The sequence below is a fragment of the Acomys minous genome, assembly GCF_964271855.1.
Source record: "Acomys minous genome assembly, chromosome: 11".
NCBI classification, from domain to species: domain Eukaryota; kingdom Metazoa; phylum Chordata; class Mammalia; order Rodentia; family Muridae; genus Acomys; species Acomys minous.
This window is the reverse complement of record NC_140492.1, coordinates 103,507,911-103,531,832: the sequence shown is the minus strand read 5'-3', so window position 1 is coordinate 103,531,832 and position 23,922 is coordinate 103,507,911. Positions and strand designations below refer to the sequence as shown.

Genomic DNA, 23,922 nt, shown 5'->3' with positions numbered 1-23,922 from the left:
GATCTTTGACCCACTATTGAGGAAGAGTGCACGCAGATTTTCTCCCTCCCTCTCTCTCTCTCTCTCTCTCTCTCTCTCTCTCTCTCTCTCTCTCTCTCTCTCTCTCTCTCTCCTTGCTGACAAATACTGTGTAACATTTCTTTGTACAAGTAGCAAGCAAGCCAAAGGCAATCCAGGGGTCAGCCAGGTGCTTCAGCGTGGAGGTCCATACTAAGGAGACTGTAGGAGCTGGGTACCCTTGGGAGTTTGAACTGGAGTCAGAATTACGCTGGGCGTGGAGCCAGTGTTGCATCCCACCTCGGCTGGAAGATTGGCCTTGACCTTTGGCTGTCTGAGCTAGTTCTGGCAATACAGTAGTAGGTATTTTTCCTGGGCTTGGCATGGATGACAGAAACAAATGCTCTGAATGTGCAGCTGGTGCTCTGGGCTTTGGGCTCCTTGAGTTTCATGAAGGCCTTCATAAAGTCAGCAGCCACAGGGATGCTCCACTCAGGCCTTCCTGTATGCTAGGCCAGTGCTGTATGGCTCTCAGACTCCATAGGCTCTATGGAGGCGTCTTGACTAAGGGTTCTTCAGAGACTTGGACTCCAGACCACTACATGGCTCCTCTCTGTTGCTGAGAGTTTTTTGTTTTTGTTTTGTTTTTTCCTTTCTGTATTATTTGTAAAGCTGGCTATATACGGCATGGTGTTTTCACTACAGTCCACAAAGCTATTGGAGGGGCTGGGGCTAGAAGAGAAAAATCACATTTTTTTCCTCATTTCATTTAAACATGTTCGTTAATACAAGTGGTGGTGAAGTCAGAGCTCCAAAGAGGTCACATTATCCAGCCTGTTCTTAGCAAAGTTGGAATTTGCAACCTCCTGGCTCTGGAAGCTCAAGTGTCTGTTAAGGCTCTTGGGTATCTTGGGGGCGCATCTGACATGTTCACAAGCTATTTGCTATTGTTGGCATGTTGGGGAAGGGACTCGTGCATTCTGGGAAGTATCTACCATTCAGCTCCAATCTCAGCCCGGTCTCCAGGTCATGGAGATGGAAGCTCTCTTTAGGACCCTGAGGGCTCCCTGATCCTAACACAGTGGTATTTGGGGAGGATTCTCAAAGCAGTGGAGAAGTCCCAGCTCAAAGCTTTGTACATTTTGCACCCTGCCCCCCACCTGTTTGGCGGTTTCCACAAAGACTGGAAACTCTGGGTGTCCAACCGGTTTCCCCAGGGGCTGAAGTCAGGTGACCTCCCTGTGGCAGACAATTAGGCTCACTCTAAAGCCCCAAGGAGGTCCTGGCTCTGAGTCACAGGCTGCCACCCAGCAAGTTGCTGTGCTGACTTGATTTGGTTCGCCACCTCCCACGCCCTTTTCCTTCTAGTTACAGCCACTGTCTTTATAACTTTTCTTGCCTCCAAGTAGGGCCTGCTCCTTTGTGTATAGCTATAGAGATTGCATCTTTTGTATATAGTCTCCATTTTGTACTACGCTAAACTCTCAGAAACATCTTCAGGGTCAAATGTTCCAGCCGCATCTAAGGCACAATATCTCACTCTATGCCTTTGTTGGTTAGCACCCAGCCGGAACTGAGACTGAATGGATTCTGATTGGCTGGCCTCAATCCAGGCCAAGCTATCAAGAAAGCCACCTGAGATGCTTGACATAGAAACTCACCTAAGATACCAGGTGTATTTAAGATACCAGGTTTATCCAGCACTCAGGAAGGTGAGGTACCTCTATGAGCTTGAGGCAATCTTGGTCTACACAGCGAGTCCAGGACAGCCAAGGCTACACAGAGAAACCCTGTCTTGAAAAACAAAACTAAAGCAAAAAACCCAAACCCGGGGGGGAAAAAAAAAGATACCAGGTGTAACCCATTAAGATGCCAGATGTGAAATACGGTGTGGAACACATGATACAACGTGTGCGTGTACCTGATTGGATGCCCCTATCCTGCCTAATCTGTGGTTGTTTTTGCTTTATTAATTTTTGGGTGTTTTTTGTTTGTTTTGTTTTTTTTTCTGCCCTCAGTTTGTTACAGTTTGGATCCCTAACCCAGCCGTCTTCCCTGATATACCAACTTTTGAATAGAGATACTTTTTGCTGGCTCGAGCTTGGTTTTCATAGGGGATTATTTCCCAAATCCTCGGACTCTTAACATATGTTACTCTAGACTCCTGGATCAAAGACTGACGACTCAGCGCTGGTTGTAACTCAAGCACTGATAGCCAAAAAAAAAAAAAAAAAAGCTCCTTTCCTTCAGTTTCTACCTCCCAAACTTCCCAAGATACTCTGGGCTCTCTCCAGCGAAAGGTCAAGGCCATGGGTTCTGTGCTTGAGGATTCCCAGTTTTGTCTTTTCACTTCCTGAGACTTTATGGCAAGCTACTTAACCTGCTCCGGCTTTCCACTATGACTTTCCTCAAATGGGTAATGTTTATCTGAAATACTATTTCAGTAAAAAAAAAGGGGGGGGGGAGGGATTAGTGTAAAATTCACACTAACAGAAATAGCTTTACACTTGAAGTGGCTGTGAGGAGAGAGTAAAACTTGGCGCTCCCTTGGCATCCAACAAGCAATTGTTAGAATCCTTTCAGAGTGGGTCAGGTGAGAGGAAAACAGGGACCCCAACTACTGGGGCAGCGCTCTAACCAGAGGCCCCAGCATTCCGCGGAACCAGCACGTGCACCAGCCAGGCGTCTGGGAATGTGAGGATGGGTGGACCTGGCAGGTGAGGGCGATGGGAAGCCAAAGGGGCTTCCGGAACTTCTGGTAGATGCCAGTGCGGACCGAGGCGACCTCGTGGTGGGACCAGCGCGGGGCAGGTCGAGAGGGAATCTTTCACTAGGGCCCCGGGCGAAGGCAAACGGTTCTAGTTCACCGGAACCGGGCGCCGCGAAAACCCGGCGGGTCGGTACAACCCAGCGCCTCGAAAGACCTGCAATCCTACAGCTTAACCCGGGCGGAAGTGCCCGAGAGGAAGAAGCCCTCTGAGCAGCAGGGAAAGGGGTGGGGCTCTAGATGGGGGCCGACGCAGGGGGCGGGGCCTAGGACATGGGCGGGCTCTACAGGCAAGGGCGGTCCCGGGGCGGGGCCTATGGTGAGGGGCGGGGCTTGGCGGCGGTTGTTTTCAGGCCACTGTACACAGCTCTCAGCTGAGGCTTGTTGGGCTCCCAGCTTGCAGACGAGACCATCTTCGCAGGCGCGCGCTCGCGGACCGACCGAGTCGAGAGGGCCTGAGTGGCGGGCCCAGCGGGCAGCGTCCCCGAGGTCGTCGGCCGCGGCGATGTCTGCCCGGTGCTGTGCTGGCCAGGTGAGCGAGGCGGGCGGGCTGCCGCGCGGGTTGTCAGAACGGTGGACGCGGCCGCGAGCCGCACGCCGGGCTCGGGTTTAGGAAACCCCGTGGGCGGGAAGGGACGCGGGGAAGCCCGAGAGGCAACCCCGGTGACCTCGGCGTCCGGCCTCCAGGATTCCGGGCTGGCGGGGCGGGCGGGGTCTGGAGTTGAGGATCCCATCGGTTCCCGGGACGTGTCACCTCCTGCGGGAACCTCGAGTGGCGCTGAGCTCTGCTGCTGTCCTGCCACTGCACTGCCTGTGTGGGATGAACCCAGGAAAAACGTGGCGTTGGGCAAGATCTCTGTTTTCATACCCTGAACACAGCTTGTCGGACCGGGCAGGGCGCGTTTGGCATCTCCAAGTCTAGAACGTGGGCTCTGTACTCACGAGAACGTCTGGAAACCCGATTTGCAAACTCCCGGGCACAAGTCTGGGCTCAGGGAAGGGCTTGGCTCTGCTTCCTGGGTTTACCGACCAGACCCTACCCAAACCTGATTGGGTACGAGCCTTCATTCCCTTCTTTGCAACTCATCCTGGTGGAACCTGTTTTGTAATCTTGCCAGTTAAATTCACGACATCCAAGCCAAAGCCGTCTCCTAACAGGAGAGAATTATTAGGTTTTAGCCCTTTAATGCTAATTTCCCTTCTTCCCGCAGGGTTAGAAAAACAACAGCGAACTTGGGGAAGCCATCCGATTTTGTCTTTTTGTTCGGTTTTAATGGGTTATTAAAAACAAAAACTGGAATCTGATCGAGGTGGGTGGGCATTCGAGTGCCCGACCGGTCTTGTTTACTTTGAGCGTTAGGACAATGGAGGCCAGCTGTAAATGCTGTAGGGGTTAAGCTGTGTCTCTGGACCCACCGGTTTTAGTGGCCAATAATCCACCTCTTTGAGGTGGCCATGTGGAGTCATCTTGGTTTCTGAGGTCTAATACTGTGCTTGGGGTTCAGTCAAGCTGGCATTTTCAGAGATGAGGAAATTGAGGCTTTTTGATTTGAGGTGAAATGACACCCCAGCCCTCCAGTATTAGGAAAGGAAAAGGTGAAGGAATATGCCCCATCCAGGCTTTTGAGACCAAGAGGGGCCAGAAAAGATTATTTTCAAAATATTGCAAATTCTCTCTCTCTTTTTTTTTTTTTAATGCGGTGCTGGAATGGAAGGAACATTGATAGGGTCTTGTGCCTGTGTGTGCCAGGCAAGGGCTTTATCATCAAACAGCACCTCCAAATCGTTATTCTTGTTCTTTTGTTGTATTTCTCAATTTAATCCCACCCTCCTCCTTGTATAGTAATTGCATATATTTGGGGCCATCTGCCCTTCTGTTCCCTTGGAAGCCCTTTGAAGCTGGTTCAGGACAGGTGCCTGATTTCAGGCTCTGAAAATTACCGTTAGTACCTAAGTGAGGTTTACAAACAAATTTATTGGCATGAATGGTATTTTACCAGGATTTATGACTTATTTCTAAATTCCCCCTCTTAGCACGTTGGAAAGAACCAAGTCCTGGCCGTTCCCCACAGGATAATAACTTCTGCTTTCTCAGGGCTGCTGAAGGCCTTCGCGTGGTAGGTTTCAGTGTAGTGAGCAGCCACGCACACCATGATGTGTAGTTACGTGAGGGTGTGGGGTTATAGCTAAAGGTCAGAGTGCTTGCCAGGCATGCACTTGGCTGGGGTCAGCCCCTAGCACTGTACAAAACGAACCCGTCAAACCACACCATTACCAGAAGCGAAGTCTGCCAGTTGTATCCATATTGTCTTACAAGCACCTGCTAAATGCTTGGAGGAGGAGGATATATTGTAAGAAGCCCAGCTTCTCTGCTGGCCAGGACCTGCGTGTGTACATTATTAGTATAAGGGCATTCCGTAAGCGTGTAAACAACAACAATAAATCCGGTAGTCTTGTGACAAGGCTGGGTAGTAAAGCAGCCTTGGGAGAAACTTGTCTTAAGAAGATGCTTCTAGAACTGAGATGTAGTGGAGAGAGTACCAGGGCTGGACTGTCTTAGAGCAGGGGAGAGAACTCGCTGGGCCAGATATGATTGGAGATTGTCAGCCTGTAGTACCACACGGTGAGTGTAACAGTCAGTGGGCATGACCGGAGAGATCAGGAGTTAAGAAAGGAGGGGGGGGCACTTGGTTGTCATCTGCCCCCACTAGAGAGCAGGCCATTTTATTCAGGAGCCTTATGCATATTCAGTTCGGAAAGACCTGTCATCACTTGTGTAGCTGGGTGCATTCCTGAGTGAGCTCACTTTGAGGTAACATCATACCCCACAGGTTCCAGAATGGCTAATGAGAAAATCTCCAAATTGGAGCTGTTACGGTGAGCTCGCAATGAACAACTGCATCACTTCCAATATCTAGAGTTTCACTGATTCATATAGTTACTTATGAATTTTCTGGAGGGTCTTGAATGAAATAAGCAAAAACATAGTTTGAAGAGATGTTAGCAGTTCTGCAGCCCTTCCCCTCCCCCACTTCTCTACAAGCACCACGCTGGGCCCTGCTCCAGCCATGAATCTCATAGTGGTTTCTGGATGTGTCTCAGTCCTGGCTTTCCTGGAATTTGATGGGAAGACCAGGCTGGCCTAGAACTCGGAGATCCGCCTGCCTCTGCCTCCCAGTGCTGAGATTAAAGGGGTGCGCCACCATGCCTGGCCTAGGACTTGGTTTTTGTGTGCATGTGTGGGTAGTGCTGTGTAATGAGGTGAAATAGGAGGTGAACATTTGACAAGGAAACCAACAGTTTTCTTTTGGCTTTGTGACACTGAGATGCCTGGTATTAAGTTCAGTGAGATTTCAGAGTTCTGGGATTTGAGTTGATATTTAAATCAAAAGAAGGTTAAGATTACAGGCAAAAATTTTGGATTCAGGTGAGCTGGTACGCTTCTGAAAAAGTCACTTCTGTCTTCAGTTTTCTTTATCCGTAGAGTTGGTGTGGTGATAATTAGGTGATTGTGAGGATTGCATATGACATCAGAGATGAAAATGACAGGATTTGCTGTGAGCACACACACACATCTCTTTCCGTTTCCTTGAAATGAGATCTTGCTTTGTAGTGCACACTGCCTGGGAACTGAGTTTGTAGCTTTAGGCTGCTCTTGAAATCAAGATGATCCTCCTGCCTCAGCCTCCTGAGTTCTGAGATTCCAGCCAGGTGCCACCACACCCAGCTCCACACTTTTACTTGTCATTTCCTGCCCACACCAGGCCAGCCTGCCAGTCATCTTTTTTATGGTTGCTCTATCAACTCTGAGACTCAGATTTGCTTGGCTGTTGCTAGTAGGTGCCAGTGGAAGCAGAGATGCTAGGGGAGAGGCCACACAGCGCCTGCTAGGTTAGAGACCGGTGACACAGGACTCTAAGGGACAGGGTAAGCAGAGCGCTTCTTTGCTCTTCTGACACAGGGACTGGTTGAGAATGAGGGTGTCAGAGAGCTGTGACACTGTTAGAGGTGACATGAGATGCATACTTAAAAAAGAAATCTAGACAGTCTTTCCAAGACAATTTGAGAGTAAGAGTCGTCCATGTTTCCTGCAGGCAAGTGTAAGCATTCATGATGATTGCGGTGGCAGTGATGATGATGATGATGGTGGTGATGATAACCGAAATTTATTTCAGTGCCCAGCATGCTGTCTGGTTTTATAAATCGATCATTAGCCGGGTGTGGTGACGCACGCCTTTACTCCCAGCACTTGGGAGGCAGAGGCAGGAGGATCACTGTGAGTTGGAGGCCAGTCTGGTCTATAAAGCAAGTCCAGGACAGCCAAGGCTGCACAGAGAAACTCTGTCTCGAAAAACAAACAACAACAACAACAACAACAACAAAACCCCCAAAACAAACAAACAAAAAAACCAACAATAAATTGATCATCACTCTGGACAGCAGCCCCATTTTTCACAGGTGACGCAACGGAAGTGCAAAAATAATGATCAATAGACAGATGCCTCCAGCCCTTTGGCTACTGGTCGCCCAGGCTTAGTGGCTGATGTCTCTGCTTGACGGTTGTTCCTTATTAGCACAGAGCAGACGTGTGGCTACATTGAAATGAATGCTAGATGGTTTTGAGCCCACAGCAATTAGGCTGTTTTGGTAGATATTGTTGGCTGCCATAGGAAAGGGTGAGTGAGGTTTAGTTTCTTCCCTCATACCTGGTCCCAAACACTCGCATTACAGACTTTCGTTTCTGCCAAGTACACAGACTTTGCTGGTCTTGCAGCTTTTCCTGAAGCTCTGGGAAGCTGCAGCTCTTTGCTGTCTTGATGGCATGGCCTGTGTATTGTGTGAAAAGTTCACTGGTGCAGATGTGAGCATCTTTCAGTAAGGAGAGCTTGGCTCACTTCTGGATGAGCTCAGGCAACCAAGACAACTACGTTATTAGGGCTTCGTGGAAAGGTCAGTCTGTGATCGCCGCCAACAAAGTGAAGACTCAGTCCATTTCTGCAGCTGGTTCACGCAAGGGCAGAGGTGCCCAGATGTTTACAGCCAGGCCCATACACCCCTACCCATCCCTCCCTCTTTCTCTCCCTTCCCTCCCTCCTTCCTTCCTTCCTTCCCTCCTTCCTCCTTTTCTCTTGAGACAGGGTCTAACGTCACCCTCACTGGCTTCCAACTGGAGGGTGTCCCCGAGCTTCTGAGCTTTCTGCCTCTATTTCTAGGGTGATGAGATTGCAGGTGTGTGGCACAGCGCCTGGTTTATGGGTTGTTAGTTTGTTTGAGACGTTATCTATATTACTGTGTAATTCTGACTGACCTGAGCCTCAGACTCAAGGAGTTTGGCTCTTTCTTCGGAGTACTGGGATTAAAGGCTTATGTCACCATGACTGGCAAGATCATATTTCTCTTTTTTTTCCCCAGTTTTTTTTTTTTTTGAGACAGGTTTTCTCTACGTAGCCCTGGCTATCCTGGAACTTGCTCTGTAGACCAGGTTGATCTTGAACTCACTGAGATCCACCTGCCTCTGCCTCCTAAGTTGGGGTTAAAGGCGTGCGCCACCACACCCACCCAAGATCATATTTCTTGATCATTTAGGTTTTCCCTAACTAAAGGCCACCTCTGATGTCTATTATGTTAATTATCAAAAGCCTTTACTTCTACAATTGTTACACAAACAAGCCAGGCGCAATGGGCATGCCTGTAATTCCAGTGCTCAGGGAGGCAGAGGCAGACAGATCTCTGAGTTGGAGGCCAGCCTGGTCTACAAAGTGAATCCAGGACCGCCAAGGCTATACAAACAAACAAACCACAAAAAAGAAAGAAAGAAAGAAAAAGAAAAAAACCTTCCATTTTGTGCAAGGAACTGCTGCTCACTTATGGGGCCTGGCTGTGTAGCTCTGGCTGGCCCAGGATGCACTCCTGCCTCAGCCCCCCAAGTGTTGGAATTACAGATGTGGGCCGCCTGAAGAGTTGGCTTCTCAGAGAGAGGAGTAGAAACGGGGAGGATGGGGGTGGGGACTAGTGGCCCAAATGCAGTTTCGGGAGTGAACAGTTGTGAAAGGTTGGCTGTTGTAATGTGTCTGAGTCCGCTCTGCCTGCTGGCTGGCTCTGGTCAAAGGAGGTTCTGTCCTCCCACGGAGCTGGAGCCCTTGTCATGTTACTTTATCATAATAGAGTTTGCTTTCCATCTGTGGGAAAGCCACCACTGCCCCAGTGTCCCAGCCTCGTAGCACCACGGAGGATCGGTTCGTTCTATCCTAAAATCTGTAGATGCTCATTCCTCATGAAGAAGTTCTGTTTGTGGACACCAAAAGAAGAAATCCTCACGCTTTAACCTGTAGACTCTGACTCCTGATCCTAGTGACAGGTGATGTCTGATGCGAACAGTTAGAGCCTAATCCAAGTGCCCAGTCTCAAGAAGTGCAGATGGGGCTCCAGCATTCACTACTTAACAAGGTGGTGAAATGCGCTCCCAAGTCCCCACACAAATGGAGCATGAAATACGAACACAGGACTCCCCAAAACAGAATGCCAGAATGCCCATCCCCCTCAGGGCATGACTCACTCTCTCCCTCTGAGAATTTGCTTGCTACATCACTGTCTCTTATTGCAAAATGTTTTAGAATATGTTTTTAACTATTATTCATGTATGATGTGTGTCGGGGGCATGGCTGCCACAGTGATACATGTAAAATGCTGAAAAGTTTCGTGGAGCAGACGCTCAGCTTTCACCGTTATTTTGGATTGGAATATTGAACTCAGGTTGCCAGGCTTGGGTGGCAAGCACTGAGCCATCTTCTGGCCATATTTTTCTTTTATGTATTTATTTATTTAATTGGTTATATGTTTATTTATTTATTTATTGTTGCATGTGTGCACACATGCACATGCTTGAGTGTTAGTGTCTGTCTGTTAGCTCTGATAAATTTTACTTTTTTTTTTTTTTTTTTTTTTTTAATTTTTTGAGACAGGATTTCTCTGTGTAGTCCTGGCTGTCTTAGAACTCATTCTGTAGACCAGGCTGGCCTTGACCTTAGAGATCTTCCTGCCTCTGCATTCTGAGTACTGAGATGAAAGATGCTTACCCCTCTACCTGGCTTTTATAAATTTTCTTTTAACCTTTTGCATATCTGGTCTGGTAAATAAATGCTTTTAACGCCATGCCTTCAGCTCACCGTTGTCATTCTCAGTGCAGCAGCCTTTCCATGTGATCTTTGCACATCCTTCCATGTGCATTTAATTATCTCTGGATGACTCACACTAAGACTATGTTATTGTTACACTGTATGGTTTAGGGGAACAATAAGGAGAAAAGCCACTAGGGGCTGGAGAGAGGGGTCAACAGGTTCTGTTTCTGTTGTTTTGTTGTTTGTTTTCAAGACAGGGTTTCTCTGTATAGCTCTAGCTGTCCTGGAACTAGCTCTGTAGACCAGGCTGGCCTCGAACTCACAGAGATCTGCCTGCCTCTGCCTCCTGAGTGCTGGTGTTAAAGGTGTGTGCCACCACTGCCCAGCAATTGAGATTTTGAAGGCTGACTGATGCAGGACTTTGCCCATGCTGCCAAGCTATATCCCTGACTCTTGAGGCTTTTGAGACAGGATCTCAGTGTAGACTAAGCTGGCCTTAAACTACTCGTCTGCCTGCCTCAGCCTCCTCAGTGCTTGGGGTATAGACATGCCCAACTCCACCTGGCCACAGGTGTTTTTGGTTCTTAGTTGATTTAACCTGCAGCTGCAGAAACTGAGAAGGAGGTCTCCTGTACTTGTGTATTCCCAGGGGACAGGAGGCGCTTTACAAGGGCAAATCCCTTAGCAAATGTTCTAAGAAAGGGAATATGAGCTACAGTAGACACTGGGTTCTTTTGTCAGCCCTCAGCTTTTCCACACAGAAAGCTTGTTTGTATGTGGTCTGCTGCTGCTGCAGCAAGCCATGTTGAATTCAGGCCCAGTTTCCTAGTATTGGCGTTTGGATAAAGTCATAAGAGCTGAGGGTGAGTTTTTGTTATTTCTTCCTGGTGTGCTGATGGGTAGCTAGCTTCTCTGGCACCCTGAGATTCAGGTAAGTGGAACCCATGTGGGAGATGTGCTATAGGTATTAACCAGCCTTTGTGGCAAGGGATGGAGCTACCTTTGGATTGTAGCTTTCAACTCATAAAGACAGCCCATGAAGACTTACTTTTTGATGGCTGTTCTTTCTCTCTCTCTCTCTCTCCCTCCCTCCCCCTCCCCCCACCCCTCCCGTCCCAGGTACTCATGCACGCACATATACATACATACATGCATGCACATGCGTGTGCAGAGCGACATACACACAAATAAAAAATATAGATTACACGAAAATATTGACACCATGAGAGTACCCTCTACTCTTTTCTGGAAAACCTAAATCTCTCTGCTTTCAGGACACACGCAGCTGAATACATCCTTTCTCAGTGTAGGCTTCATATGTAGGGTTCTTGCAGACTGGTGCTTAGATCCGTCTCTCTCACCTGCCATCGGTTATCCAGTGCACTAGAAGTGTGTCGTGGCTAGTGCAGTGCGCTGCATCTTGTGTGCAGAGCGTGCACCATGACTAAGCTGAGAGCCCTGACAAGGGCTTTCTGTTACAAAGCCTGGGTTCTCATCGTAAAGATGCTCCACCCAAGGAAGGGGTCCAGGCACAGATTTATTCTTTCCAAGACTGATACTCTTTTGAATTATGTGACAGTATTGTGAAATATTGTGAAAGAACCATCACTTACCATTACCCAGAGAGGAATATGTTTTGATATTTAATATATCCAGTCACTTTTGTTTAATATATGTGAATTTTGCTGTGAAACTGGGTCATTTCAGTCATGTCCAGTCTTTTTGCTGAGGAAAAGCTTTTTATTTATTGTATATGATCATATAAAATATATGTGATTATATATACTACATATAATGAACCGAGTCACTGTTCTGGCTTCTCTCCTGTTTTATTGTGCCTAGTTTTGTTGAGGCTATATTAAACTTGAGTCCTGTACTTATCACTAGTATGGGGCACTTTTAGTTTTCTAGTTATTCACATATGTTTAGCGTATAAAATGCAGACAGAACACAGTGGATGCCTGGATAGGGTCTGAGCCCTGCTGTCAGGCAGGTATCCTGCTGAGAGAGCTCCCAGGGAGCTGGTCCTGGGATGGCGCCAGGCAGTATCTTAGCAGGGCTCCCCCACATTCCAGCCTCTGCCTGCCTTCTCTTTGTGCAGTGAAGGTTGTTGGGAGAGCCGCTTAGCTGCATGAAGATGGCTCCCTCACAGTTTTCCCCTTGAGAGTCAAGATAGCCAACCCGGCTAGGTGACAGATGTCTCTGGGCTGGTCTTTGTGGCAGTGCAGAGTGCCACGCATGCTGGGAGGCCACGTGTGCTGGGAGGCTGGGGAAGCCACTATTTTGAGGAAATGGAGATGAGGTTCTGACTCATCTCTGAGCTAAAGAGATAAGGTCACACCCCTGCCCTCTTTCTTCTCCCTGACCTATGTTTCTGTGTAAATATTGCCAGTACATTTCCCACCATATCTGGCAATTGTAGACTGTGAGTCTCATCAGCTTTACTCAGTAGTTGCTCAAATGTTTTAGTAAAATCACCCTTAAAAACATCAGCGATGGCAAGGCAGTGATTAGGATGGCATGGCTACTTGTATTTCTGAGCCATGCAAGTCCAGTTGATACATTTTCATACACACACACACACACACACACACACACACACACACACACACACACACACACACGCCCTTCACTAGATAGCCCTGGTTGGCCCATGGTGGTGGTTTGAGTAAGAATCCCCCCCCTGCCCCTCCACCCCACCCCCTGCCAGGCTCATCTGTTTGAATGCTTACTCACTAGGGAGTGGCGTTATTTGAGAAGATTAGAAAAATTAGGAGGTGTGGCCTTGTTGGAGGAAGTATGTCACTGGGGTTGGGCTTTGAAGTTTCAGAAGTCCAAGCCAGGCCCAGTGTCACCCTAGCCTATGGACCAGGATGTAGCTCTCAGCTGCTGCTCCAGTGCCGTCACACTCCTTGCCCCATGGTAATGCACTAAGCCTCTAAAACTGCATGCTATCCCCCAGTTAAACGCTTCTTTCATGTGAGTTGCCTTGGTTGTGATGTCCCCTCACACAGCAAGAGAACAGTGACTAAGACAGTGTGTTACTTGCAGTTGGGCCACATTGGTAATGAAGTTGTGGCAATCCTCCTGGCTCAGCTTTTTAGTGCTGAGATGGTAGTCATTTTCCCCACTTCTCCCTGACAGGTTCTTATCCCTAGCCACGGCTGCCCTGGAACTAGGCCTTTGTTGTTGTTGTTGTTGTTGTTGCTTTGTTTTGTTTTTCCAAACATGGTTTCTCTATGTAGCCTTGGATGTCCTGGACTCACTGTGTTACCAGGCTGGCCTTGAACTCACAGAGATCCACTGCCTCCCAAGTGCTTGGGATCAAAGGTGTGCGCTACCACGGCCGGCTAGAACTGTGTACTTTTAGCCTAGACTGTCCTGAACTCACTGTATGCGGTCTCCTTGCTTGAGCTACTCAAATCCTGGAGTTGCAGGTTTGCAGCCCTACTCTCAGCTGAGAAGGGTTCTTACACAAGCTGCTGGGCCTGTGGAAACAGCCTTCCATGCAGTTGCTTTTATAGCTTTTCCTTCTGGACCAAGCTGTTTACAGCATTTTGAAGAGGTGTTAAAACCGGCCTAAAGCCATGCTCCTGTACCCTGGATCTTGTCCCAGGGGCTGAGAAGGGATGTCCCACTCACCTAGTGACTAAAACTCATGCGCCCTCTTGTCACCCCAAGGCAGGAAGCTTTGCTAGTGAGCTTTCATTTCGCATTGATGTTTTGTCAGTTGAGGTTACTGTTAGGATCGAATATTGAGAGCAGAATTAGTCAAATTACCAAACCAAACCACTGTGATTGTCTTCAAATACTAGACTTCCTAAGTAGTCAAGAGTGACCCACTGGTCTAGTAAAAGAGTCTTTTAAAATGTTTCCTATATCTTCTAGTTTGTATATTAGTGATGATTTTATTTCTTATTAACGATAATTTAAAAAGATTTTTTTACAGTATAACCTGTGAGTCAGTAGTATGTATAAGAAATTCAAACAGTGGTTCAGTTTGCTTATGTAAACCATCTGTCTGGAGTTTAAGGCAAGGAGGCGTTTGCTCTCGGCCTTTCGTGAGATAAAAGTTGCTGAAGTGTTCGGAAAACAGCTGCTGTGGAAAAACTTAGCTGGATCAGAGAGTAGGTTTTGAGGCGCTGTGGGTTTGAAATCACAGTATGAAGTATTTAGATACCATTCTCCGCTCCTCACAAACAGTCTAGTCAAAAGAAAAGTAGGACGAGCTCACATCCAACCGCAAGCCTTCGTTAGGAGAAGATGAGTGGAAGGAAAAATCAAACTTCTGTTTACACAACATTTGCACAGACTTGGCTAATTGCGTTTTGAGACAAAGCTTGTGAAGTCTAGGTGGAATCTTGCCCCCAGCCCTTTGTTCTTGGACTCTGTCAGTACTTTAATGGACGGCTGGCTCCTTTGCTTCTCTCTGATCTTGGTTCATAGGAACCAAGGAGGAATTCGGGCTTTTGTTCATGCCCTGGTCTGCAGTGGTGTGCTCAGAAACAGCAGCAGTGCTTTGTAACCATAGTCAATGAAAACGTCCCTGACATAGGACCTGTGTCTGCTTTGCTAGTGTCATGCCTAGGGACTCTGGAGCACGGTTGATTCGCTGGCTATTGTTTTAGCTTTAGAGCCGACAGAACCCTTAGGGCAGTCTGTGTGCTGATCTCTCTTCACCGGGTGTCCAGGGTAATACAGACGAAGGGCTGTCACTTACCCACATGTGTGCGTCAGGCTTACTTTCTTAAAAAAAGGGTAATATCCCTGCCCCCAAGTGGCTTTCTTCCCAGTTCATTGAGGAATGCAGTTGTGTGTGTGTGTGGGGTGCTCCCCTTCTGAGTAGAGCGTCTACTAACAGGAGTATGCTGAGTGTGTAGGTCCACGTGTGTGTGGGCTGGAGGTATTCCATGTAGCGCTGCAGTTGTCCACACAGCTATGTCTACATACTCTGAGCGTGACTCCAATCAGAAGGTCCAAACTTAGCCAGGTGTGGTGGTGGACGCCTTCAGTCCCAGGACCCGGGAAGCTGAGGCAGGCTGAACTCTGAGCTTCAGGCCACCCTCAAAGAGAGTCCAGGATAGTCAAGGCTACGCAGAGAAACCCTGTCTCCAAAAACCAAAAAGCAAAAAAAAAGAAGCCTTGCACAAGAATCTTTTTAAATTTTATTTTATTAATTTATTCATATTACATCTCAATGGTTATCCCATCCCTTGTATCCTCCCATTCCTCCCTCCCTCCCATTTTCCCCTTACTCCCCTCCCCTATGACTGTGACTGAGGGGGACTTCTTCCCCCTGTATATGCTCATAGGGTATCAAGTCTCTTCTGCACAAGAATCTTTTATCCAAAAACCCAAAGCAAGCCAGGCAGATGGTGGTGGCACATGCCTTTAATCCCAGCACTTGGGAGCCAAAGGCAGGCTCTATGAGTTCCAGGCCAGCCAGAGAGAGTCCAGGACAGTCAAGGCTATATAGAGAAACCCTGTCTTGAAAAAAAAAAAAACCAAAACAACAAAAACCAAACCGACCAACCAACCAACCAAACAAAAAAAACCAAAAGCAGAAAAAATAAATAAATAAAAGCAAGTGCTGATGAGATGGCTCAGCTGGTGAAGGTGCTTGCAGCCAAGCCAGGTGACCTGAGTCCGCTCCACATGCACACTGCTCCCCCACTCCCATGCGCGTAACAGTCTGCACATGCCCTGGGCTTCTGTACAGTTACAATAGCCATTGTAAAGCTGGGGAGCTTCAATTGGATTTTACACTTTGCATGATCAAATTTATTTTATATACTTATCTACTACTCACCCCCTGCCCCAAATATCTAGAAAAACAGTCCAGCCTGGCCCAGAACTCACTCTGTAGCCCAGGTTGCCCTCAGGTTTGCAAGACTATTGCCTTAGTGTTCTGAGCCCACCATGCCAGAAAAAGTACATGCTGTCTTTTTACCATGCTAGAATTCACTAACAATAAATGCACACAGTATGTCAGTTTAGAGCCCTGGGCCTGCCCGCCCCAGGACCTTGCTGTAGAAGAGACCACAAGGGGAAGTTGATATTTGTCACTGTCTACATATGCATTGTCAAGGTTCTGATGGCAGAGTATTGGGAAATGCAGTTTGACAGATTCTTGAGCACTAGGAAACCGAACTGGATGCGGAGGCCACTGGCGCAGGCTGTGCTGCTGCTGGCGATGGCTCGGCCGCGGGGGAGGTGGCACCTGCAGCAGGCAGGTCCTGAGGGCCTGGGGTGAAGGCATGAAGGAAGTGCAGGCAAAGGCAGCATGTTTCTCCGTTGCTGAGAACAAAGCCTGCTGACTTTCCTCCTGCCTTCTTCCTGAATATTTGCCCGCACTGCCAGTAGCTCAGCCCTTCTGCCGAAGTGTCATCTCCTGCCTGGTTTCTCAACCCAGCAGGAAGTGCAAGTTCTTTGGAAACATCTCCTCTAGGGGCTGCAGAGGTGGTCTGTGGTACAGAGCGCTCGCCCAATGTCCCGAGCGTGGCTCCAGCTCCAGCTCCAGGGACATCATCAGATGCTCCGTTCTGATCTCGACAGCCACCTGCATGTGTGCGAGTGTGTGCATGTACGCACAAAGACTAACCATTTTTTTTTCTTTAAAGGAGAGAATCTCTTCAATTAGTTTATGGTTCTAAATGTCAGCTTGCTTGATATGTATAAACAGTGATGTCTTCTTTATCATTTTTGTTTGTTTTGTTTTTTGAAACAGGGTGTCTGTGTGTAGCCCTGGCTGTCCTAGGCTCGCTTTGTAGACCAGGCTGGCCTCGAACTCAGAGATCCGCCTGCCTCTGTCTTCCAAGCGCTGAGATTAAAGGTGTGCGCCACCACTGCCTGGGGTTCCTTTATCGTTCTTGATACTACTCATTTCTGTCTCTTCTCTGCTGACAAATCTATCTAGGGTGGAAACCCAGCGCTGTGCATCTTCTACCATTGAGCTACATTCTTTATCCTTGTTTATTTGAGACAGACTCTTTTTTTTTTTTTTTTTGCTATATATATCTCAAGCTGGCATGAAACATAAAATTAACAAATTTATAGATAAGATAACCCAAACTCATTAAAGCTTCAAAATTAAAGAGTTTCATTCCTTTTAACATTTATTTATTCATACGTGTGGGGGCACCTGTATGAAGGCTCGTGTGTGGCTCAGGAGACAGCCCATAGGAGTTGGTTCTCTCCTTCCAACTCAGGTCAGTCTTTGCGCATGCCCCTTTCCTTGTTGAGCTGCCCCGTTTGTTTGAGGCATCCTCCTGCCGCTGCCACCCAGGCTTAGGGTCACTGGATCACCTGCCTGGCTCAGTTCGGTACTCTTGCAGCAGATAAGGCTTTTTTGCTTTTATGGCCAGACTTCATTTCCCATTTTTTCTCTCAATTTTGAGATAAGGCTCTGCTGTGTAACCTAGGCTGCCAAGAGCCGGGGTTACAGGTGTGCACCACATCTGCTGCAGTTGGTCATGTTCTAGTGTACCAACTTCTGCTTTGTTAGTTATGTCTTTTTCTCACTTTCAGTTTAATTTGCCCCTTGACTGACTTTGTAAGGCAGATGTTTAGACCTTCATTTTCTCAAATAAGCGTTTAAAACTGTAGCATTGTAGTCCATACATTTGATGTTTTGTATTTTCATTATCATTCAGCTCAAAGTATTTTTCTAAATTTTCTCATAATTTCTTCTTTGATCTGGTGGTTATTTAGAGAGTGTTTTTATTTGTTTCTTTCTTAAACATTTTTATTTTTATTTTTTATTATTGGGAATGTGTTTTTGACTTCTGGGTATTTGGGGACTTTCCAAGGGGCAATTTTGCTACTGATTTTTAATTTAATTGCACGATGCTTATGGAATTATTCTATATGTGTGTGTATTCTTTTTATGCGTGTGTGTGTGTGTCTGTGTGTGATTCAGAGAACAACCTGCTTACTTTGTTTCTCCCCTTTCACTGTGTGGATTCCAAGGATTGAACGCAGGAATGGTAGCAGTTGCTTTGCCTGATGCGCCATCTTGCCATCCCCTTCTTGTCTTCTTTTTTAAGGAGGCAGTTGCTTGGGTATTTCCCACTGTCTTATAGTTTCGATGTTTCCTAAGAGCCACAGTATGCAGCCCCGTGAAGAATTTCACTGTTGAGATGGGAAGGCTTGCAGGCAGGTGGGGCAGTCAGCGTGCTGGAATGTCCCTGGAGGCCTGGACGCCTCGCCTCGGCAGCAGATGGACAGGGCCACCGGGTCCCTTGTTCCTGTGCTACCACAGGAAAGAATCCAAGCAATACACGGACAGTGGCAGGAATGAACATTTATTGAAAGAAAATGGAGCATGCTATCAAGTGTGGATAGTGGACCATTTATGGGGTCAGGAGGGCCCTAGGGTGGAGAGTTTTTCTCCCTTCCCAACCCCAGGGTGGACGTTGGAAGCTTGTTGATAAGTCTAAGGACTGTGTAACCTGCTGCTCACTGAGCATGCAGCTGCCTAGCAGTCACTTGAAAAGCCCACAAGGAGCTCATAGTGACAGTGTGCTTTAGGTAGTGTTGATTGGGCTCGACTGAAGCCTGTTCTCTTTAGTTGGACCAAAATACAGATTTTATATAATATATTTATTTTTTACGTGTATTGGTGTTTTGTGTGCATGTATGTCTGGATGTCAGGCCTTGGAGTTAGACAGTTGTGAGCTGCCATGTGGTTGCTGGAAGTTGAACCCAGGTCCTCTGGAAGAGCAGTCTGTGCTCTTAACCACTGAACCATCTCTCCAGCACCCTAAATACAGATTTAAAAAATTGCTTTCTTGAAATTTTGGGTTTATTCCTGCAAACACCCTGAGTAAGACGGTCAGGAGGAACAAGACAGCTCTTTCCCAGGCAGCTGGAACACAGGTGCCAAAGTGTCACATCCCCAGGCTCCTGCAGTTTAGCCTCCCTTTAGTCTGGTATCACTGCTCGTCTCTGGCTGACAATGTACATTATCACCACTAGACCAAGTTCAGCCGCTCACCCCAAAACAAAGCCAGCCAAACAGTGGTAAAGGGGGAAAGCCACACTGGGAAGGAAGCCTGTATCCTTCCTCCTTTGAGGCTCTAATAAAGAGCTCTGAGGTCCTGTAGGGAAGAAACTAAAGAGCCAGGGAGGAACAGCACAGCCTGCTTGATTATCAGCTGAGCATGGTCTGGCTGCAGCCTACGGGTAATTTCAGTTCCTGTCACTGGATGCTCATCTGTCAGACTGGTGCTCCTGAAACCCCAGGTGACGGCATGCAGGCAGACCCTGCCAGTCTGGGACAGGGCACTGTAAAGTGGGCAGTTAGCAGTCTCTTGTCTGTGATGCCCCTGCAGATCCTGAGACTATCTTAGTCATGCTTTAGTCTTGAAGGGGGAGGAGAGTCACATGTTTACCTCCAGACTCTGTGCAGAGTTTAAGGTAGCAGTGGCAGGTAGGTCTGAATCCTGTTTTCAGTCACCCTTTGGGCATCTGCAGGCCTAAGTGAGGAGGGGTCAGTGACTTTTAGTAAAAACAGCCTCTAAGTAAGTGCGTATCTGAGGGACATTTTTTCCATACTGGTATGACTACCAACGTCCAGGGCTTGGCATCATGCTAAGCAAGCCCTCTGCTACTGAGCTACATGTTAGCCGTGCCTGCCTGACTCTTAAAGTGATAAAACAATATTACAATGAAATTAATTTTAAGACAGTACTCAAATGACTTGAGAGATGGCTCAGGGCTTAAGAGTACTTGCTGTTCTTCCAGACACCTGAGTTTGATCCCACTACCCAATGCCAGGTGGCTGGCAACTACTTGTAACTACAGATCCAGGGTAGTTGATACCCTTTTCTGTATTCCAAGGATGCCCACATACCCATTCGTGGTAGATACACACACACACACACACACACACACACACACACACACACACACACAAATATGCTCCCTTCCCAAAGCAGCACACCAACAAAACCTCAGAAATGTATGCTTTAAAAATATATGGTTGGTATAAATATTTAGATAATAAGATTATAAAAAAGAAAAAAATCACTTTTAGTTGTGGAGTACAGGTGCCTGAACTCCTCCAGTCCTCCTTCTGGCCCCTCTTGCGGAAGGGCAGTCATTGCCCACTGATCTAAAAGACCAGAATTCTGTAGGATCCACCAGTTCCAGACTCTGCTTCATCCGTTTCAGCACAGTGACCGGTGGCATCAAGACACCCAGGGCGAAGAGAGATGGGGAACCACATTTAGGCCTAGGAAGAGCAAGCCTTGTTAGTACTTGTATGTCATTCCAGGGTTACAATAACTTGGATGGTACTCTGTGTTTTTCTTATAATCTCATAAGATTGAATATTTTCGCATATTGTAAGAATCCTTAAAAAGCAAACCTTTAGGAAAGGGAGATGGTCCAGGGGAGAAAATACTTGCCGTACAAACACGAGGATTAAAGTTCTGATTCCCAGAACCCATGTGAAAAGTTGGACAGGCGTGGTAGCCATCTGTAGCCCCAGCTTGGAAGGTAGAGACAGGAGATACCCAGGGAAGCTGGCTAATGAGACTAGCCAATCAGGGTGCTCTGGGTTCAATTGAGTGATCCTGCCTTGATGAATGAAGTGAAAAATGACTTTGAGGTTCCACACACATGCATATGCACCATCAAACATACCACACACACACAAAACCTTATCATATGTTAGCTTTCAATAAATAAACATCTATTTCACTATTTTCTTTTAGATGGTGTATTTAAAAAGGTCATAAGTAGTATCTCTTATTCTAGATTTAGAGCCCTGGAAATAGTGGTGCTACAGCAAACAATGTGCATTGTGCACTGTGCACTCAGAGTATGCATGCACAACTGTGCAAGAAAAACCACAGGTCTCATGGGCAAAATTTACATGGGGCCTAACATTTAACACTTTGTCACTAATACATTTTTTAAAAAAGGATGCTTGAGGTTGAAGAGATGGCTGAGCGGTTAAGAGAATTGTCTGCTTTCCCACAGGACCTGGTTTCAATACCCAAGACCAATATGGTGGCTCGCAGTCATGTGCAACCTCAGTCCCAGCGGGTCTGACACCCTCTTCTGGTGTCTGCGTGCACCAGGTATGCAGTGGTGTGCAGACATACAGCCAGGCAAAAATACATTTATATATAAAGTAATCTATACATAAAACAATATACTCATTTTTTTAAAGGAATATGGTGAAAATAGTAGATTTTACAAATCTAAGGTTGCTAAGAATACGTAAGACCATGAAAAATGTGTCACCTCAGTTTGAAAAAGACTTGGTGTGCTCATAGAAGTAGGTGCTGGACGTTATAACCTTGGCTTGTGTGGAGTTGGCGGAGGGGGGAGTCTGCAATTGGATGGACGCTGGTGCCGGGTCTGCCCTGGTGTGACTCAACACCATTCCCATTGTGTGCTCTTGAGTATCATTGTCCAGCTGGGTCCAGGTCTCTGGCTTTTCACAGAGAAATCCGCCCTTCCTGTTGAGCTCTGATAATCCCTAACATGTGAACCCTGTTGGAACGTGTGAGCTCTCAAAGTAAGTATAGGGTGAATAGCCTCGCCGCTCTGGACGTGCAGGTTCTCTTCAAGGAGGATGGCCCAGTCAGGCTCCTGTTGAGGTGTGAGGCCTGGAATAGCCAAGAAGCCCTGAATGTTCAGCTTTTTAAAGAAGGATGCTCTGAGTCACACTGGTGTTCAGCTGTGAGGTCTGGTGCTGGTCCAGCAGGCTCCTTGGAGCTACTCCCAGAAAGTTGGTGCTGGAAGGATCTGGCCCTCTGACCCATTTGTGTGCTGCTTGCTTTTACTGTGCTCAGCAAACAGCTCCAGAGGGAGGATCTTTCAGTCTGGAGTCAGCCTTTTCTCCTTGCCAGTGCCCTTAGGCTCAGTCCTCCGTGGCTGCCCAGGACTGAAAAACTTTGCTGTTCCCTAAAGAAGGACACAGTCTTTGTTGTGTAATCGAGTCATAGGGGCAGTATGGTAGGTGGTTGTGGTCTTGATCAGTGTAGAATACAGCTTTCATCTTAAAGAGAATAAGAGATAGTTTATTGCCTGATGGTGGTAGCACACGCCTTTAATCCCAGCACTCTGGGAGGCAGAGGCAGGTGGATCTCTGTGAGTTCAAGTCCAGCGTGATCTATAAAGAGTCTAGGGCAGTCAAGACTACACAGAGATACCCTGTCTCAAAAACAAAACAAAACAAAACAAAACAAAACAAAACAAAAAACCACCAAAGTAAAACAACAACAACAAAAAAGAAATGCTTATTCTGGAGTCATTCTGAGTGACCATGGCCTGGGAACACAGATTTAAGTGGGATACCATGGGGTGGTTTGGATGAGAATGTCCCCCATAGATTCATACATTTGAAAGCTTGGCCCTAGTTAGGGGAACTGTTTGGGAAGGATTAGGAGGTGTGGCCTTGTTGGAGGAGGCGTGTCACTGTGGTGGGCTTTGTGGTTTCAAAGGCTCATGTCAATACCGCCTTTCCCTCCCTGCCTACAATGAGAAAATGGTGTGAGCTCGCAACTGCTGCTTCAGTGCCGTGCTAGTCTGTCTGCCGCCAAGTTCCTTGCCAGGATCACCATAGAGTAATCCTCTGGAAATGTAAGCAAGCCCCCAATTAAACGCTTCCTTTAAAAGGTAGGTGCCTTGCTGATAGTGTCTCCTCACAGCAATAGAACAGTGACTCAGACATCCCAGTTCCATGTTGCAACATGGAAACAGTTTCGTAGTTTTACAGAACAAAGAAAAGCCATAAATTAAGAAAGTGGTCACAGAAGGTGACGGGAGCTTTTCCTTAGGCCTCAGGTGCTATCTGATGACATTTTTAGCTTTCGGGCTGGTGGAAGTTAGTGGTCTGCTAAATGAACACAGTTGATAGATTGTTATCTATTACTCACCGGATGCTCTGACACAGGTGGCTGAGCAATGGCTCTTTGGAGCTAAAACTACTGAGATGAAGTAATTGGCCTCTGGACCTGGAACATTCCAGGCTCTCCAGGCCACTGCAGTTGTAAACAGTCTTTGTAAACACAACTTCTTTCCAGGAATCTTTCTTCATAGTCTCTACCTCCTAAGTCATGAGAACTCCCAGTGTGGCCGTTTTAGTCTGTATAGCTGTATGAACGGGTTCACTGTCCACCTGACCCACAGACGAAGTCGGGACACTGGCAAAGGGACTTGTGCTGTGGCTGAGAGGCTTCTCTGTAGGCTGCCCAGGTTCCTGCTGGGAGTGCCGCCCTAGCCTCCAGGTGCTGCGTTGTCACTGTTGGTGGGAGACAGAATCTGGGAGGCCACAAGGTCTTCTGGAGCCAGAGAGATGGCCAGTAACTAAGGTCACGAGGCCTCTTGTTTGCTGCAAGGACAGCTGTCTCGCTCTGCCCGTCTCCCCCCACCCCTGCAGTGCACCAGTGTCCTGCATAAGGAAGACACGGGACATCTTGAGAGTTGGTAGCTGGGTATTGGGCTTTATTCAAAGCAATCAGCAAAGCTCATGGCTACAAAATTTAAACATAATCTTGTGGTTTAAACATCAAATTGGCTTTTTTTTTTCCATGCTGTATTTTCCTGTAATACATTCGGTTTAAGTTTTTTTTTTTTTGTCTTTTTTTGTCTCTTAAACTCTTAAGCAGTTGCTTATTTTGTTGTTACTGTTCCAGAAAAGTCTGCCCTGCATGTGGATCACAAGACTTAACAGAAAACAGTCTTTAAAAATACTTTCATACCCTGAGATGTGCTTTGGGAAAGTTGCAGGTTGCTGAGTAAGGGAAATTAGGCCACTTGAACAGCATCGAGTAGCCAATGAGGAGCTTTATGCAAATTATTTTGCCCAGCAGCAGCTTCTGGCTGGAGGCTTTGAAAAGCAGGAGGCAGTAAATTATTTCCTTATGGTGGAGTGGAGGGCAGGGTGAAGGCTGCAACACGGGGAAGGTCTTTGCAGACAAGTGGTCCGGTGGACCTGGCTCAAACCGTCCGGATCCCGCAGGGGCGACGTGGCAGAAAGTGGACTGCTGGAAAAGCATGCCGCTTCTCCTCGTATACTTCTTC

The 23,922-nt window shown here is 47.2% G+C and overlaps 1 protein-coding gene across 1 annotated transcript in view; it reads left to right on the top strand.

Annotated features, from left to right (window-relative positions):
* The first annotated feature begins 3,090 nt into the window (after positions 1 to 3,090).
* Positions 3,091 to 23,922, top strand: part of SERINC5 (serine incorporator 5) — a 98,181-nt gene continuing 77,349 nt past the window's right edge. The window contains exon 1 of the mRNA XM_084801811.1: positions 3,091 to 3,296. Within this exon, the coding sequence (XP_084657937.1) occupies positions 3,270 to 3,296 (27 nt within the window). The 5' untranslated portion in view covers positions 3,091 to 3,269. The remainder of the gene's footprint in view (positions 3,297 to 23,922) is intronic.